The following is an 18890-nucleotide window of genomic DNA, read 5'->3' as shown; positions in this document are numbered from 1 at the left end:
TGATGATGTTCTTGATTGTCTCCATGTGTGAGTAGTTCATCCTGTTCTTGAGGGAGATGGAGAAACCCTAGTGGTAATATTATATGAATTAAGATGATTTATACCTTTGCACTATGATTGTATGTTAGTTTTCTCTTGTGATGTTGCATGATGCCGACCATGTAATATTTGCCTAAGGGTCACATGAGGTAACTATCATCGGAAGTTTGGTAGTGTATACGGTGGGAAGTGGCACCCGTGTTTGGTGTACTATTGTACGGAAGAGGGGGATAAGAAGTGACTCGCAAGCTTAACAAGTAACCATGGGGAAATCCCTTAATTGTAATGGATCAATAGGTGGCTTGCCGAAGGTCATTGCAGTGGTTACTCAGGAATGTGTAATGAGATACATATTCTAATTCGAGCCTTTTCCCACATACAACGAGGTAAGATATGAGTTATCTAGTTTTTGTCTTTAGTTAATACTAGCGGTGGAACCAACAACCCTGAGAACGTTTTAGTCTTATCTTAGTTCAAACACGATCTTTAGTTGCACTTACTTCAATTTCAGCTATTTACTCTACAGAAACACCAACAAGACTTTTTCTACTTTAATCCTTTGCTTGAAATTTGAGACAACTTTCAGTAACTTTAGATAAATAGTAACAAGGGGTATTAAGGTTATTACTAGTAGCTCCTCGTGGTTCGATACTCTTGTTTCGAAACTAGCTACAACTGATCTATGTTCTTGCAGTCATCAGTAAATAAAGTAGTAACAAAAGTAAGATGAACTAAACAAATAAAGTAAACTAAGTAAAAACAGTAAAGGATGGATTGTTTTTGAGTTTTGTGTGCAAATAAGATAACTAAATATTTTTTATTTTCGGATTAAAATAGTGTTGCAAATAGAACGTAAGATAAATGCAATGGAAAGGTGTTTTTTATGATTAAAATTGGACCGAGGTTCATGGGTTCACTTTTCTATTCTCTCTTTAAAGTTGTAGTGGATAATAACAATTCATCATTGAGATAATAACAATATAACTTCAATATGTGTAAGATACGCATTCATATGGACATCACGTCCTAACATAGAGATGATGTAACACATCTCTCTTATACTCCACAAGAAAGGGAAAACTCCATTCAATCTTGTATTAAGAATTAACAGAGTATAGCCATGCATAAGTACTTTGACATGATGTTGAATATTAAATATGCTACCTTGACCAAACAAGATCATCACTTTTGTCACGTGATGAACATAGCACATGCATTCATATCCCTAGTGCGATAGCAAAAGAAAAGGAAAAGCCATAATAGATCATGATTTTTTATCACTATTCAATCACTAAAACCATGCTATTCCATCTAACACACATGTTCCCACACATGTTCTTGCATGCAAGTTGGATCAGAACCAATACTTAAGAACAGGGTACATAATATGCATCTATCAATACAACTTACACAAAGTAGAGTCAAATCTCATAGCACAATATCATAGAATAAAGATCCACCACACATGAATTACATATATGACCATAATCATGTTGGGCATCACATATATATGGTACTAAGATCTATGAAAAACATGAGAGAAATTAATCAACTACTGCCACAAATCTGTAATCTAGAGGTGGACTACCCCCCCCCCCCTTGACCATGGTGTTGATGAGGAAGATGTTGGAGAAGGTGGAGACCCCTCCGGTGGCGGTTCCAACGGAGTTTTCCCCTCCAATCTTCGCTGTTGCAGCCTCCATTTTCGTGTTTCTGTGTTTCTGCAGCGCTCTCCTCCAGAGAACCCTCGGGGGTAATATATGTATAGGTTTTTTTAGGTCAAACAAAGTCGGTTCACGAAAGAATCAAGCGAATCGAACGATCGACGACAAAAAGAGGGTGCATGTCGCCCCCTGCTGGGCGCGCCGCCACCTCTATTTGGCCCTCATGCCCCTCCAGGTCAGATCCAAAATTCCATGATGCTTCTCTTGATGAAAAAAAGATATTCCAGAAATCCTAGCTTAATTTGACTTCGTATAGGTCTCTGAAAGTAAAAAAATATACACAATACAGGGGTTTCCTGTTCTCCAGAGTTATAACCCAAATAAAATGGATCATTGGTAAATCCCCATAAATCAAGATAAAACGTGGAAATAACATCATATATGTTGCAAATATGTGGAAATATATGTTAATAAAGTACAAAGTTCATGTATGCATTTTACATGCATTAGTGGTGCACCTAGTAAGGATGGGCGTGCCACCATGGCTCTTTTCGCCATCGACCATCCATTTCGCCTGATTCTTTTGCCCATGAACTCCGTTTGACCTAAAAACCCCTATATATATGATCCCTAGAGTTTCCTCAAGGAGAGCGCCGCAGAAGCACCGAACAACCAAAATAGAGGTTGCAGCAGCGAAGATTGGAGGGGGGAACTCCATTGGAGCCGCCGCTGGAGGGATCTCCACCTTCTCCAATGTCTTCAAGTCAACACCATCATGAAGGGGGGGATACTCCACCTCTGGACTATGGGTTTGTGGCATTATCTTGATCTATTTCTCTGTTCTTCTTCATATATCTTAGTACCATAAGGGCTGCCCAACATGATAATGGTCATATATGTAATTCCTATGTAGCGGATCTTTATTCTTTGATATTGTGATATGAGATTCAAATCTATTATGTTTAAGATGTATTGATAGATGCATGTTGTACCCCGTTCTTAAGTGCTTGTTCTGATCCAACTTGTATGCAAGAACATGTGCGGCGAGATGTGTGTATTAGATGGAGCAGCATGGTTTTAGTGATTGAATAGTGACAACAAATTCATGATCTATTAAGGTTTTACATTTTACTTTGCTGCCTCACTTGGGATAAAATGAATGCATGTGCTATGTTTATCACGTGAAGAAAGTGATAATCTTGTTTGCTCAAGGTAGCATATTTGATATTTAAACATCATGTCGAAGTACTTAATGCTACGCTATGTTAATTCTTAATACAAGATTGCTTGGAGTTTTCCCTTTCTTGTGAAGAGTAAGAGAGATGTGTTGCATCATCTCTATGTTAGGACATGATGCCCATATAAATGCTTATCAAACACATACTGAAGTTGCACCAATATTATCTCATTGATAAATTGCTAGTAGCCACTGCAACTTAAAAACTTAAAAAGAGAGTAGACAAGTGAACTCATGAACCCGGTCCAATTTTAATCATAAGAAACACCTTTCCATTGCATTTATCTTACTTTGTACTTGCAGCACTATTTTAATCTGAAAGGACAAAAATACTTTGTTTACTTAATCACAAATAAAACACAAAAACAATTATCTATTTACTGCATTTACTTAGTTTACATTGTTTATTTACTTTACTTTACTTTTACTACTTCTTTTATCTACAATCACTAATATGCAACCTTGTGCTTGACAACCACACAGTGGAGTTGGAGACACAAGGAAATACTTTACTTTGCAGGATTGCTAGAAAAAGAGAAAAAGAGATACCTCTGAGCCAATTCTCCGACAGTTCGATATAAACCCTCGAGTCACCTTTATGGGGAAAAAGGATACCGTTGGCATACCATAGTGGTGTGCGGGTGATATATGGTGTTACTGCCAACATACCAGGCTGGTGTGCCGGTGACAAGCCGTTACCACGAGCGTGCTACCGCTGGCGCGCAATGGTGCCCCGGCGATAGAGTATTTTGGTCCGTCAGTGATAGTCTTTTTCCTAGTAGTGTCATAATGTTCTCCTACCATGCGTCGTAGTTTCTTTGGAGCTTCGTAGGTGTGGTCCTGGCCTGAGTGGCAGGCCCTAGACCTCGGCCATTTCCTGGAGACCCATGTGAACTGTACTGGTAGGAGGAGGCGCTTCTCTGGTTAGTGTTTGCAGTGACATCCTGGACCCTTTGGCGATTCGCAATAGGATGGTAATTGAGCACATCTTTCTGCAGCGGGCCTCTGACTCTTTGTTTAAATTATTAGCGTTTTTGCAGAAATGGTACCCGCTCAGTAGGTGGCGGAGAGGGAAAGGCTGGACAACATGCTTGAGGACCTTCTAGTGGCGGCGCGCTGTTTATCTACGCAGTTTAGCCACTGAGTTGCCCTACCACTCAAGGTTGTATCGTTTTTTTTTTATTTCGAGTTTGGGCATATGTGTATCGTTGCCCCAGCAGACCTTGTCAGTTTTCGTTTGCACTGGATCTTGCATTGTTGTGATGCTTTACTTATAAAGCGGCACCAAAGCCTATTTCGAGAAGTTAAGTTCACACCTTGCCAAGCTTCAAACTTCGGAGTGGGTGAGGGAAATGTTTTACATATTGCATATACGGTTAAGTCCCAATTTTTTTTGTTCCAATCAAAATGTAATAAATTGTTGACGGGTTTGAACATGGATTGACGCAATCTTTGAGATAATACATCCATATAGTGATCAAATTCACATCACTTAATTAATAGACACCATTAAAAAACAGCAGCGCAAAAGGCTGGAAATATTATTCAGATGGTAAAGACAGAACCATGTCCTAGTATTCCAAATTAAATTGCCAAATTATTCAGATACGTACTTACCTATTCCCAACACCTATTGACGGGCACTTGGAAAATGACTAGGACGATGATAATAATTGCACATACTAACAAAAAGGAAGACTGATAGTAAAATGCCAATTGTTGCTGCTGCATATATGCCATGTGCTGCAGCTGCATATATGCCATGTAGTTTTCGGCCGCCCCAGAAACCTGCGGCACGGGCGGCAGGTAGCCTCCGTTGCCCACATTGAGCGGCCGCCGGGTCATGTCGCCCGCCCACCCATTACCCCCCATCTGGCTAGGCGGCATATTCCCCGTCATGTGCTGCTGCTGCGGCATTCGCCACCTCGAGTCATGGTTTGTGACGATGCCCGGGTGGTTCCCTCCGGTTGAATGTTCTCCTCGGGTGGCGATCTTGGTCGTCTGCCCATGGATTTCATTTTGGCTGTTCTTGCTGATTGGCGGAGGGATTCTGTTGCCGCCACTTTCTTTGGCAGTACTCTGCTTCTCATTCTTGCTGATTGGCGGAGGGATCTCGTTGCCGCCACTTTTTGCGTCGTTGTTCTTGCTGATCGGCAGAGGGATCTTGTTGCCGCCGCCACGAGCACTGAGATCTTCGTCGTCAAAGTCATCACTGTCCCACTCGTCGTCCCAAAAGTCATCATCGGAGTCGTCCTCGGGGGGTGGCTGAACTTCAGGTACGGCCACCATGAGTCGTGGCGGCGTTTGCTTCACCTGGGATGACTCATTGTGCGGCATCATCGGGTACGACAATGAAGGCACGTGACCTGCCCCGCCGTGGCCGCCCTTCATCATCATCACCTTTAACTGTAATTGGTTCAAGTGCTGGATGCGAGCTATGCGCTCCTGCTCCTGCTGCGCCATGGAGCCGCCGGCAGCCGGCAGATTCTCCACCCCGGCAGGCATGCTGCCACTGCGACTGCCCTGGTAAAACCACGGCGCCGGCATGCCTACTGCCACCGCATTCATCGCCATCTCCGGACCATCGTGCAAGTTGTTGTAGAGGCCATCATCGCGACCGGACTGGCCATCCACCTTGCTGCCACCGTTGGGGTGCTCGAGGAGGTCAATCTTGACGGACTTAGCGTCCCTCATCCGTGAGTCAGCTGGATTCAGTCCGTTTACCTGCATCTGCTGTGGCTGTGGCTGCGGCACCATCTTTGCAACTTTGCTGCTTGTCTGGCATTGGCCGCCGTCGTCCCTTGGATGACCCATGCCACTGGCGTAACTTGTCTCGCCCTGTTTACTTGACTCCATTTTGGTCTTTTCACAGTCTTTGTTGTCTATGCAAGAAGGCGACACTGATGGAGGCAGCTTCTTTGAGGAAGATAGGCATACAAAGAACGAAAAAGATTAGTGCTGATTGATTTGCAAAAACTTTCGTACTTTGTTGCCAACAGAAAAACGTGGCTTTGTAGAATGGGGGGAGCCACGGATACTCATATGCAAATGGTGTGGGGCATAAGAATCCCACTGAAAATACTCCCTCCGTGCAGTAATATAAGGTGTTTTATACATATTTAAAATAGACTAGATACAAATCAAGAGGAGTGAATCTACATACAAAAAATAGACTAGATACACCTAAAAACGAGTGAACCTTCAAAAGACCAAAACGTCTTATAAAACTAGACGGAGTAATAAGTTTTTTACTTGCCAAGTGATTCAGGTTAAATTACTGACTAGGGAGCAGCTGCAGAAAAGAAATGGCCCTCGGAATGGGAAATGCCCTTTCTGTGATGGAGAGAGAGCGTGGATCATTTTTTTTTTCTTTCCTTGTCCTATTTCCAAATATACATGGTATATATATATGGTGTTCTAGAGGCAATGGGCTCGCCAGAGGTCCTCAAGCTGTTTGGGAGTTCATGATCTGGCTAAGCAGTTAGGGGGAAATTGTTCATGGTCTGCTTGGCTTGTACTCTCATTTTTCTCTTTCCGACTTGTAATTTGACTCTGTACCACAGACTTTGACTTATAGTTGTTCAGGCTTACTAAGAGCATCACTAGTAGAGCCCTCAAACTCTCAAATCTTCAAAGCAGTTTAAGGGTTGAGAATGGGCATTTTTTGGCACTTTTGAGGGGTGAAAAACAGGGGCAAAGACTAGAACCCTCAAACCCTTAAAAGTGAGGATTGAGGGCAAAGACTAGAACCCTCAAACCCTTAAAAACATTCATGATATATCACAATTGTTCATAGGTAGACACTGACATTGACACTAGGTAGATAGTTCATCGGTAGACACTGAAACCATCTAGGGTTTATCCTCCGTGGCCTTCTTGGCGGCTACCTCCGCGGCATCCTCGGCCTCCATCTCCGCGACCATCTTGTCGTACCAATCGGGGTCCTCCGCGGCCTTCTTGGCGGCTTCCTCTGCGGCATCCTCGGCCTCCATCTCCGCGACCATATTGTCGTACCAATCGGGGTCCTCCGCGGCCTTCTTGGCGGCTTCCTCCGCGGCTTCCTCCGCCTCCATCTCCGCGACCAGCTTATCGATCCAATCGGGATCGTTGTCGTCAGAGCTCTCGTCAACTACGATAGTGGGAGGCGGCGCTGAGGATGAAGACGGTCGAGAGGCGGTCGTCGCAGCTCGCTGCACCGCCAGTTGCGCGTAGAACTCGAGCTCCTCTGTGATGTGCTACGGATGCGCCGCACGGAAGGCGGCCATTTCCGCCTCATCGCGGTTCCGGATGGACATCCGCATGTATTCCCGGCGGACAGCGCGCTCCTCGGCGCGGGTAACGACGCTGAACGGCGGTGCCACGAACTCGGCCGCCGCGAGGTTGTCGACGTCGAAGAAGTTCCGCGGCCCGACGCCGCCGTCGTAGCGCCACACCATGACGTCGTACGCGCGGGCGGCGAGTTCGGCCGAGTCGAACGTCCCGAGCCAAAACCGCTCGCCGCCGCGCGTGATCTCGGCGCCCCACCGGCCAAAGAGGCGGAGCCGCACGTCGTGGTGGCCGGTGGATGAGCGTGGCAGGGCGCGGCGGCATCTCCACCGCAAGCGGAGGCGGGGCGGCAGGGGTCGGCGGCGGGGCGGGGCGGCAGGGGTCGGCGGCGAGGTGGGGCGGCGCGGCTCGGGGAGGCGGGGCGGCGAGGGTCGGTGGCGAGGCGGGGTGGCGCGGCTCGGGGAGGCGCGGGAGGCGGCGGTCGGCGGGGGCGGCTCGGAGGCGGCCGCGGCGGCTCGGGAGGTCGCGTATCGGGGCGGCGGGTGGCGGGGAGGCGCGGATCCGGGGGCGGGGGAGCTCGCGACGGCGGCAGGGGTCGAGGGGAGGCGGGCGGCGGCCGGAATCGCGGCGGGAGGCGGGCGGCGGCGCGGAGGCGGCAGGTTGGGAGGGGAAATTTCCCTCCCGCGCGAAGAGGAAGAGGAGTGCGGGTTGGGGGCTGTTTGGCCTCCCCAACCCCTACTTCTACAGGTTGAAAATGGATTTGAGGGTTGGGACTTTAAATTTTTTTGAGGGTTCGAGGGTTTAGGGGTTCTACTCTACGCGTTTTTCCTCTCACAAACTTATAAAAATCAGTTATTTTTTAGGGTTTGAGAGTTTAGGGGCACTACTAGTGATGCTCTAACTCCCGCCGTAGTTACAGTCAAGAAAAAGAGTTAGGGGGAAATGATTGCCTGGTCTGTATTGGAGCCTCTGCTCTTTTCTGGGTCATTTGGCACAATGATATTATTATTTCAGTCAACCTTGACCTCAGTCCAATTGATCGTCATTCTACAGCAGTGGTGCGCGTTGCGAGGGCGCGTGCGTGCAGATGTGTGTTTTTTTAAACAACAGGCTCCACGAGCCCAGGTTTAAACTAACAAAGTCATTAACCGACAAGGAGTATATGGTGACAACAAGCAAAGAAAAAGGAAGAAAGATAAAAATGGGGATACCAGCTAGAGATACAAGACTAGGTGGTGAAGAGCTAAAGCCTAAAACAAGGAACAAGTACAAAAAGAGCCAAGCCCTAAATTACAAGTTCATCCGAAACACCGGCGGCTCGGCTGAGGCAGCAAGCCCCGAGATGCCACTCCACGGACCTGAACCACGCAGAACTAGCACACTGAACATCTTGGCACACAGAGGACCACCAACACCCTGGGAACTAGCTAACTGCGCTAGTGAAGCCGGCGAACCTCCAGAGTTCGAAAGGGGGAGCTTCAGGACAACGCCTTCAGGAAGGAGAACGACGCTCGCGAGCGTCATCATTGTCGGCACATGCAAGCTGTGCAGCGCTTTCATGGAAGCTTCGGCGCCCACCCCAAGAGAACGCCTATGTCTAAGCGCATGCCATCAGGACAGACCACCAGCTGTTGAAGAACACCGGGGTACCTCCTGCCGCAACGCACACGCCTACAGCCACCCTAGGCTTGGGAGTGGTCGTGCAATCATACCGTCTATATGGAGCCGGGCACTACCTGACGCATGGCCTCAACGAATAGGAGTTTCGAGGAGGAGCTCGGAGGGATCACTAGTAACTAGGGTAGCAGACAGTGCCAAGGGGCAGGCAACCGGCGATAAGATGTGTGTCTTGGCCACGCCTCCAAGAAGGTGAACGGCGTCCATAGACATCGTCGTTGCCGGCAATGTCAAACGCCTTGCTTTGCTTTCGCAAACACACCATCGAGCACGCAAGCGTCCTTGCAGGCCAAAAAACCCAATGGTGCCACCCCGGTCCCGCAGGAACAGAAACCGAGACACACCGTCCCCGGGTAGTCGATAGTGGCCGGAGGGAAATTGGAAGGCGATGGCGGAGACCGCCACCGCACCGTTGGAGCACCCCCTCCCCACCACAGATCCCCAACACTCTCCAGTCGGAGCATACCAGAGAGGGGCATCTTGGTCCCTACCAAGATCGATAGCATAGGCTGCCCAAGCACCACCAGCCCGACCTGACGCCGGCGACGGCCTCAACCAGTTCAATCCTCTGCCCTCGGGCAAAAGGCAGCACCCTGCTGCCCAGAGACCATACACCTCGGGCCAGCCTAGCCCAAGACTGCCCAGAAACATCCCAGACCTAGGCCCGTCGGCCCAGATTTGGGCCCGCCGCCTCCACCCATGGCCACGGACGCGCCGGCGTCGGGACGCGCCAGCAAGAGGCCCGCCCCGCTGGAGCCGCGCAGACATCGCGCCATGGTCGAGCGCCGTCGCCTCCTGCGCAGAAGCGCCGCCCCTGCCAACCGCGCCGGCCCGCGTCGCCACCGTCAAGCGAGAGGGAGAGGAGGCCCCGCCGGCGCCGGCGCCCCGGGCTTTGCCCGGCAACGCCCTCTGGCGGCGGCGAGAGAGGGGGGCGTGCGAGAGCGAGGCTAGGGTTCGCCCCGCCGCTCGCGGGAGCGAGCAGGACGAAACGCGTCCGTTGGATGTACTGCAGCTCTTTTCCGTGCAGATGTGTGTGTTGTGTGGAAGATGCAAGAGAAACTTGATCCGAGCAATGGTTCAATACTACTAGTACAATACATTTTTACAGCTCCGGAGTTGATAGATGGAGTGTAGTTAAGAGGTGAAGTTGAGGTGGAGTGGAGGAGCTCTACCAAACACACCGTGAGTGCTGGATATGGGCCTCTATGCTGGGTGAACTGTGATGTTGCTAGTTAGAGCATCCCCACTCGTTGGCGCTCCCCACGCCTAAATCTGGCGAAATTTTCGTTCGGATTGGATCAATTTTTGGAATGGGGGCAGTATATTTTCAGTCGTGTGCTCCCCAAGTGGCGTTTCTCGGGGAAAAAAACGATGTTCCGGGGAGTCCGGACGAAAGAGGAGACACGTGGGCGTGGGCGGTTGGTTTTGCTCCATCCGGAGTCCCCGAGCGCTCCCCGGGGGCCGGGGATGGCGTGGGATCGCCGGATGAATTTAGGTCCAAATCCGGACGAAATCGAGGAACCAGGGGCGCGACTGGGTCAGATTTCGCCGTCCGGATGTAAAAAACGGCTCGTGGGGGGCTTCTCGGGGAGACGAGTGGAGATGCTCTTATCTTCATGTAGTCGCTAATTGGTACCCGGTGGATCTTTAGCTAGCGTGTATCATCCTACGAGAATACAGTATGGCATAGATAATTCAGAAAAAATCTGTATAAAAGTCTTTGCCCAAAAGGATAATCCTAGAATTCCTTCTGTCTTCTGAATTGGGAGAAGTGCCGATTTTCAAGAATGCTAATCTTATGATATGGTGGGAATCTCTTATGATAATCATCCGCGTCTTAAACGTATCCTAATGCCTGAAAGTTGGATAGGGCGGCCTTACGTAAGGACTATATAACCCCCAATTTTTATGAAATACAAGATGCTCATTGAATGATAAAAAATGCATGATCACTTATACAACACAATTCCAGATTTTATTTCAGTAAAGGAATATTTTTACGTGTATATATGGCTGTCAAGTTTTATGGCTTGTTTCTGTTTTGGCCTGTTCTATTGCAATCGGTAGCCCCCTGGGAAAATACTGTACCAATACCAAACTATGTTAACTTTATATAGAAAGACGGGCAAGTGCCCTTTTTTTCTAGAAAAAGAAAAACGCTCAACATTATTTGTGTAAGCTTACACTCCACAGTATTGCATTATCATACCTGATCTATGGAAGACATTTGGTTATTTGCTGCTTCTTGAACACTCTCCATCTCATTCAATCTATGATTTATCTCATATATAGAAGGTCTTTTATGTTGGTCAAACTCCACACAGGTTCGAGCTATCTCAATGCAGATCTCCACTTCAGGGCCATCCACATCTACAGAATTATGCCACTGCAAAGTACACACAGACAATAAGGATGACAACATCAGAGACTATTGTTACAGGATCCAACCTCAACAACTAGATTGTCTTTTATCAAACATTATTACTCTCGACCTTACAGAACAGGGAATGCCTATTACTAAGTCGACAGAGGAACACTTATTTCTAACTCGGCCATTTCAGCCATTGATTCATGATGAAACAAAAATAAGATTGTTCGATATTCTTAAAATTATGAACCGCTTCTTGGTAGAAATGTGCAACATACAGCTGTACATTTCTACAACTAAAGTTAGACATGCACTTTTTTTTTTTGTAAAACACTAAGTCTCACATTGTGCAACTTGATGGAGCTAGAAATAAAGATAACAAATCCGTACAAGATATTAATTTAATTGTTAGCTTTTCTGCAAATATATAACGAAAACATATTTAATTCTTGTACTAACAAAACAAACTGCATGACAAGGCATTAGTCCAACATTTCCTAAAGGGTAGTACTTCTGAATATCTGAATATTACATGTGAGAAGTAGATCTACGCTGAAATTCACTAATCGCAAGTAGAGGGAAAAATGTATTTCACTATTGTGCTTGTCTCAGAGATGACCCAGTTATGAATATGTGCTCTCTTCGCAGCAATGCCCCACGACTCCAGGGGCAGGTAAGCCCAAAATATGGCCTCCAAGCAATATGAAAATGTAAATAAAGGAGGGAGGTGAGAGCTAAAATTTTGGATGGTGTTTTGCTATAAAAATCTTGCTACACTATTCCATTGCATAAACGATGTTGCTTTGGATAAGAGATATATAAATTTCCCCGTGCAAATTACATACTCTTGTACACATTAGCTTCGTAGGTATGCTAAACTTCAGAGACGCCAAAACTTCGGTGAGGGGATGACACCGAGATGGTGATAATATATGAAGTAGAGATGGTCATTAGGGATTTGTTTAGCAAGAATACCGGTGGCCTAGCCTTCCCATCGTGACAGCTTGAGTGTTATGCTTCCCGAGTTTTTGCTCCCTTTTTCATTTATGACACTTTGCTAGCGGATTTGTAACAATAGTATGTATGGAATGAGAAAAGATGACATAATTCAATAAAAACAAGACGAAACTGGTCAAGAAAGTTCCCCTTACATTGTCATCACCATTGTTATCACTTCGGGTTAAAATATTTATGAATATGACGCCCAAACTGAATATATCTGACTTGAATGATATTTCTCCTTTTTCTATCATTTCGGGTGCAATATATCCCCTGCATATGTATATGATGGGTTGAAGCATGATGAGATAAAACCAAAATCGATAGTCGATACAGGCAAAGAAAAAATTAAACCCTTAGCAGGCTCAATGTACCTTGTCCCAGCAGTGCATTTAACAAAAGTTCGTGAATGGTCTTCATCAAAACATCTTGACAAGCCAAAGTCCGTGATTTTCGGTTCCATGCCAGCACCCAGTAGAACATTTTCAGGTTTCAGGTCCAAATGATTAATTCGTTCTTTATGAAGATACTGCAGACCCTGACAAATTCCCTTCATCATTCCATAACGTGTTTTCCACTCATTTCCCTGAGGTTTTTCTACAAAAACAAACAGAAGAGCATTCAATTGTGATAATGTGTTTGTTTTCTTTTTGCGAATTTGATAATGTGTTTGTCATTAATCTCTGTATGTATGTTTTGCATTGAATAGTTTCTACCGAGAAATCAATAACCTTTCTGGAAGAGTTATTTTAGTAAAGCCTTTATACTCGCTATTCAAATGCACTCATGAACCAAAATCCCTGAAAGGCCTAAAAAAATGCAGCATATGAAATATTGGTGGGGTGACTGAGACTGCTCACATAGGTGGTAACATCACACATCTCAAGGCATTTTGGTGACATGGCATGACAATAAAAGAAGAAAGAGAATGATGTGGTAACTAGCTATGTTACCATAACATCACACATTCCAAAGCAATATGAGTCTACAACATAATTAATAGCACATTGCATGAAACCACATCTAAGTTACTACCTACTATGGAGATAGTAACTTAGACTAGTAACATGGCATATTCCCTCCGTCCTCAAATAAGTGGACATCTAGCCTCAAATTTTGTCCATGAAAGAGTGTACTTCTATGTTTCCTATGCACTTTAAACTAGCAAAAATTATTTCTCTCTCATCGCACGGAAATCGAATCCAATAATACTCAACACATGTTATCTTAATTTTGTACATGCACTTAGCCTATTGGAGGTGAAATAATTAAAGAAGAGAGAGATGTTGGTTGCATCTTCTCAATGCAATTTTTCTGTCCTTTTGCTAATATGTCTTGAAAATCCCGCACGTCCACCTATTTGTGGACGGATGGAGTATGTTACTAGACTAAGTTACTCTCCACTATGAGCAGCCTAAGTGGAGGGGTGCGGGCGTGTCCAAATGTTACCCGTGTCGTGTTGTGGGCAGCCATAATATCCCACCATTGGTTTTTAGGGTGTTTGTTTGTTTTGGTAAGGCTATTTTTTTTTGTTTATTTTGCGGTCCAGTCCACCTATTCTTTGCATCCAGGATTTACAAAAACAAAGGTGTGCACCTATGATACATGAGAAGTGAGTACATACTAGATCACGAAATAAATAAATAGGGGCATTACACCTATGCTATTTGAGGCAGCATAAAAGACACTACTCCCTCTGATCCATAATAAGTGTTGTGATTTTAGTATAAATTTAAACTACACCACGACATTTATTATGGATTGGAGGGGGTATATTAGAATAGTGTAGCCATAGAAAAAAAAAAGCAATACATCCGATGAAAGTTTTTTTTAAAGCACGCGCTTATATGCTCTCTTTATCCTGCCCACACATGTATGCCCCGTAGACGACACAGGGGTCTTTTCACGCCCTTGGCAAATCACTCCTCTTAAATTATCCAATAAATGCTACAAGTAATAGCACACATGAAATTCATATCATAGTATTTTACTTGATAAATGAAATATTAAGAATGTTAGCTGACTGAACTGAATGTATCTTTTTCTGGGGACTGATTGTGTATACTACTAGTGGTGAAGTAAAATATGGAAGGTCATCGTGAGGGGCTACAAATTAATTTTGGTTTTAAAGGTACTATTAATTTTATTGCGTCTACAAATTATTTGTATAGTCCAAGTTCAACTTTGATTTTAAAGATGGACAAGGCCTTATAAAATAAATAATATCTGAGGAGATATATCTAGAAAATGTTCTAAGGAGATATATCTAGAAAATGTTAAGCTCTTAATAATTACATTACGGAGAAATAAAGTTGCAAACTTTGTACCTTTAAGATAATGCCGAAGACTTCTGTTGGGAACATACTCAAAGCATAGAAACCTTTGTCGTACCTCCGCCATAATTTTTCTTCCTTTGTGCTCAACTAGCTCCCCTTGTGTGTCTGCACAATAGCCTAGAAATCTGACTATATTGTTGTGTTTTGTCTTCAGTAGACAGTCAACCTCACAATGAAATCGGTCATCAGAAAAATCCTGCAATATGGAGAGCTTCTTCACAGCAACCATCCCATTTGGAAGAGTTCCCTGCTTTTAATTATCAAGTTAGCCGGGGGTGTGTGCGGGTTGGGGATATACGATTCTTTTTACACTAAAGAAAATGGAGTAAGAAAAAAAATCATACCAGGTAAACAACTCCAAACGCACCACGACCAATTTCTGTAGAGAAGTCACTTGTAATAGACTTTATAAGTCCATATGCTAGCCTGGTTGGGTCTGCACTTGCATCACTTAATATGCGCTCCAGTGATTTAACTTCACTTGCTTGTTCCGCCATTTCTAATGCACGAAAAATAGTAAGAGCAATAACACAGGTTGGATAGTGGGTGGTGCTGGCTTTGCCTTCTGATCCGCGTGGCTCCCGACGAAAGGAGAACGCGTCCGAGGAGGGTGGCGGTTCGGGGTGTCGCCTGCCTTAGATCTGAAGTGTTTTTTTTTTTTTTTTTTTTTTTTTTTTTGAACAGGGAATGGCCCCGAAGGGCCTTGAAACTGCATTAAAAGGGCGGTGCGTACAGGTTTACAGGAAGAACCCTAATGAACAAAGAGATTACAACTAGGTCCTCCAGTTTTTCGAACAAGACCCTGAAAAGAGAAAGGAGAAAGCAATCAAGTCCTAGGTCTTCACCGCCACAACTGGTTGACGTCCAGGTAAGGGCGCCAGCAGCACCACCGGGGACATGGCCACTTGGGGTGTCGCCGTCGATGGATCCCGCACCAAGGTCGCCGAAGATCCTCCGAAGGAGGAAGAAACAGCTCGGTTGCAGAAGAATCCCGAGCGCGGAGAGGCCTCTCTGGCCCGAAATAACCCCGGCGCGATGCAGCCGGCGTTGATGATCTCCGCAGAACAGCGCAGCTTCCGGAGCACTTGCAGATGTGCATGCTCCATCTTCCCGCAGCGTCACAACATGTGGAGCATCCAGCCCTTCCTCTTCCTCCTCCCCTTCACCAAGAAGGCAAGAAAGAAGATGAAGAAGCTGCAGATCTCCCCGATGTTGAGCCCTGCCGAGCTTATTTAGGGGGCGCCACCAGATCCGCCCAGGAGCTTCGTCTTCCACCACGGGAGACCTCGCCTGAGCTTCACCTCGTCTAGGCTGCAGCTCGAAAGCAGCCCAGCATCTCGACGCGGAAACGGCATAGCGCCATACAGCCATACAGGCAAAAAGTCCAACCTAAAACTACCAGTATATACAGAGGAGAACCGGCCTCCCCATCCCCATCCCCTCCGGCCGGCAGAGCCGCCGGAGAGTAGAGGAGGAGGAGCCGGAGAGGCTTGGGCGACTCTCAAAGGGAAGTGGAGAGAGAGATGGGAAAGAAGGAAATGAGAGCCCCCCCGATCTGAAGTGTTAAGACAGGATTCAGTAAAACATACACTTTTCAAAAGCAAAACTGGGTATATGACAGATCTGAGTGTGCAACCGAAGAATGGTTAATGCATCATTCCGAAAGTATTCGATTGGATAAAGTGCTGGTGCTTGGAAAGTACTAACCTGGAAGAAGTTGCCGATGCTAAGTAGATGCTCACAAGACACGCGATTAGTTCGAAGAGAGGGGCAAAGAACACACCAGCTGAGTAAAGAGCGAAGTAAGGACTAAGGAGTAGCATATATATAGTATACTCCAGTGTAGGAAATTACATGAGGACAAGATTGTTCAGTTGACTTGTAATAACGTTAGTAAACGCATTGGATGCCCACAACCGCGTTAGACGCGGCTTGCTTGCTCCCCGCACGGCATGTGCTCCCATCCGTGCTCCGCTGAATCGGACGATCTCTCTTTTTTTTCCCGCCTGTTCTATTGTTTCTCAAAAATAAGGAAAACACCGCCTTTCTCGTGGAAGAGCTCGCTTGCGTGTCATCCGCCGTGGCGATCGATCACGTGGTTGAGCGCGTCCCCTTCTCGCACTTGTTTTGACCGGGACCCCTTCTCGCATTCATTTCTCACCGCGGTTTGGTGGGCGAAGGCGGAACCAACCCCGCGCGCCGACGACTGCTGCATCCAGGGAATGGTGCCGCCGCACCCTGCTTCGTTTGCAGGTAGAAGCGCCGCCGCACGACGGAGATGGAGCCTCTCCGACGGGCCGCCGCCGCTAGTATTTTTTCTGTGAGTGTCTTCACATCCCTAAAGGCATCTCCAATGGGGCGATATGTTTGCGTCCACGCAGACCAAAATGCGTTTGCACCCTGCTCCAGCGGGGCGACGCATAGTATTCGGGTTGTCCGCGAAGACGCAAACGGCGCGTAAATATGCGGCATGTTTGCGTCTCCATGGACGATGCACTGTCACGCCGAGCGTCCGCTCGTTTCTCCCACGGTCACGCCGGGGAGGGCAACCGCCGGAGTGGCAACTGATCCGATCGATGCGCGAACTGCCGAAATGGAGGGCCGAACTGCCGCGGAAGAGCAGCCGCAGCCCTCTTCGGTATATGCGCCGTCATTAATCCCCGCTCAATAAGACCCCTGCGTATGCGCTAAGGATCTCCAACCGGCCTGCCATTCATCTCAAGCCATGAGCAACCTATCTTTGCCATCGGACACCGATAGCGAGGGAAGCCATCGGGATGGCGGCATTGGTGGGATAGAGCTGCCACAGCGAGCCGCTCTAGCTCCCCGCCGACGGTCGGCGAGGAGGAGGCGGATGCCGTTGCCGACGACAGGCATGATGAGGAGGGGGAGGCCGTTGTCGAGGTGGGGGGGCGCCGTTGGCCACGACGGCGTAACGAGGAGGAGGGAAAGGAAGAAGATGAAGATGTAAGGTGGACACGGCTCGAGGCGGCGGCGTCAAATAAGGAAACAAGAGCGCATGCGCAGTATCCGTTTACGGATGACGACGAAGACCCCAATGACCACTCGTCAGACGGGGACTCAAACTCGTCGGACGCGTCGACTGCCAATACCTCTTCCTATGAGGTAACGAGTAGGAAGCGCCTCCGTGAGGATGACGAGGTGGGGCCTTCAAAGAAGAAGTAGCTAGTTTAAAAGTTTGAACTTATTTTTTCGCAGTTTGTATGTTTAATTTGTTTGAACCCCGACGCAAACGGACAATTTGAGCCTAGCAACCATTTCGGCGCCTCCGGGCCAATGCAAACGGACGCGCGCGGACAATTTAGACGTCCGAAATGCGTCGGCCCTTTGGAGATGCCCTAACAAAATATCGATTGCATCATGCTGCTGGGGTTGCCCCCCGATGCAAGACAAGAGCCTAGCGACCATTTCGGCGTCCGCTAGCCAACGCAAACGGACGCGCGCGGATAATTTAGACGCCCGGAATACGTCGGCCCGTTGAGATTCCCTAACAACTCCTTCATTTTCATGTTCCCCTGCAAGATGCACCGGACCCCGTTCCTTCGTGCATCTGCATATCGCGCAGAGCGCGCCCTTGACCTCGTTCATGGCGACCTCTGCGGCTCCGGCATGCCAACTTCGCCTGGAGGTAAGTATTTCATGTTAATTGTTGATGACTTCAGTCGATATATGTGGCTAGAGTTGCTCTGGAGCAAGGATGAGGCATTTCGCTTCTTCAAGAAGATCAAGGCACTGGTGGAAACTAATCGAGGCGTGAGACTGCGCGCATTCAGAACAGATCGTGGGGGTGAGTTCAACTCACTGGAATTCACGACATTCTGTGAAGTGGCATCCGGAGGAACACGACGGCACCGTACTCTCCTCAGCAGAATGGTGTCGTCGAATGGAGAAACCAGACAGTGGTCGAGATGGCACGAAGCCTAATGAAGAGCATGGGTTTGCCGGCCACGTTCTGGGCAGAGGCCGTGAAGACTGTTGTTCACATACTGAACAGGTCACCGGCGAGAAGCCTCAAGGGAGTCACTCCGTACGAGGCATGGCGAGGGAAGAAGCCGGAGTGGATTACTTCCGCACTTTTGGCTGCACGGCGCACTTCAAGCTCATCGGACCCGGCATCAACAAACTGTCCGATCGAGCAGGCGTTGGCATGTTCGTCAGCTATGAAGAAGGGTCTAAGGCTTATCGTGTTTTTGATCGAGCTGCAAAGCGGGTGCACATCACGCGAGACGTGGTGTTTGAAGAAAGAGAAGAGATGGAACTGGGAGGAGCCTGCGGCCGAAGTT

General features: G+C 47.3%; 1 protein-coding gene across 1 annotated transcript; it reads right to left on the bottom strand.

Annotated features, from left to right (window-relative positions):
- Positions 1-3737: 3737 nt before the first annotated feature.
- On the bottom strand, positions 3738-15204 carry LOC124671798. The gene is made up of 7 exons (XM_047208127.1): positions 14931-15204; positions 14578-14833; positions 12625-12847; positions 12403-12523; positions 11093-11269; positions 4628-5856; positions 3738-3891 (listed from the first exon to the last, which is right to left on the bottom strand). Exons 1-7 carry the CDS (start codon positions 15081-15083, stop codon positions 3738-3740), a joined length of 2313 nt encoding a protein of 770 aa, XP_047064083.1. The 5' UTR covers positions 15084-15204.
- Positions 15205-18890: the final 3686 nt, after the last annotated feature.

Source organism: Lolium rigidum, chromosome 7 (genome assembly GCF_022539505.1).
Source record: "Lolium rigidum isolate FL_2022 chromosome 7, APGP_CSIRO_Lrig_0.1, whole genome shotgun sequence".
Taxonomy (NCBI): Eukaryota; Viridiplantae; Streptophyta; class Magnoliopsida; order Poales; family Poaceae; genus Lolium; species Lolium rigidum.
Note: the sequence above shows the minus strand (reverse complement) of the source record. Positions and strands in the feature narration are given on the sequence as shown.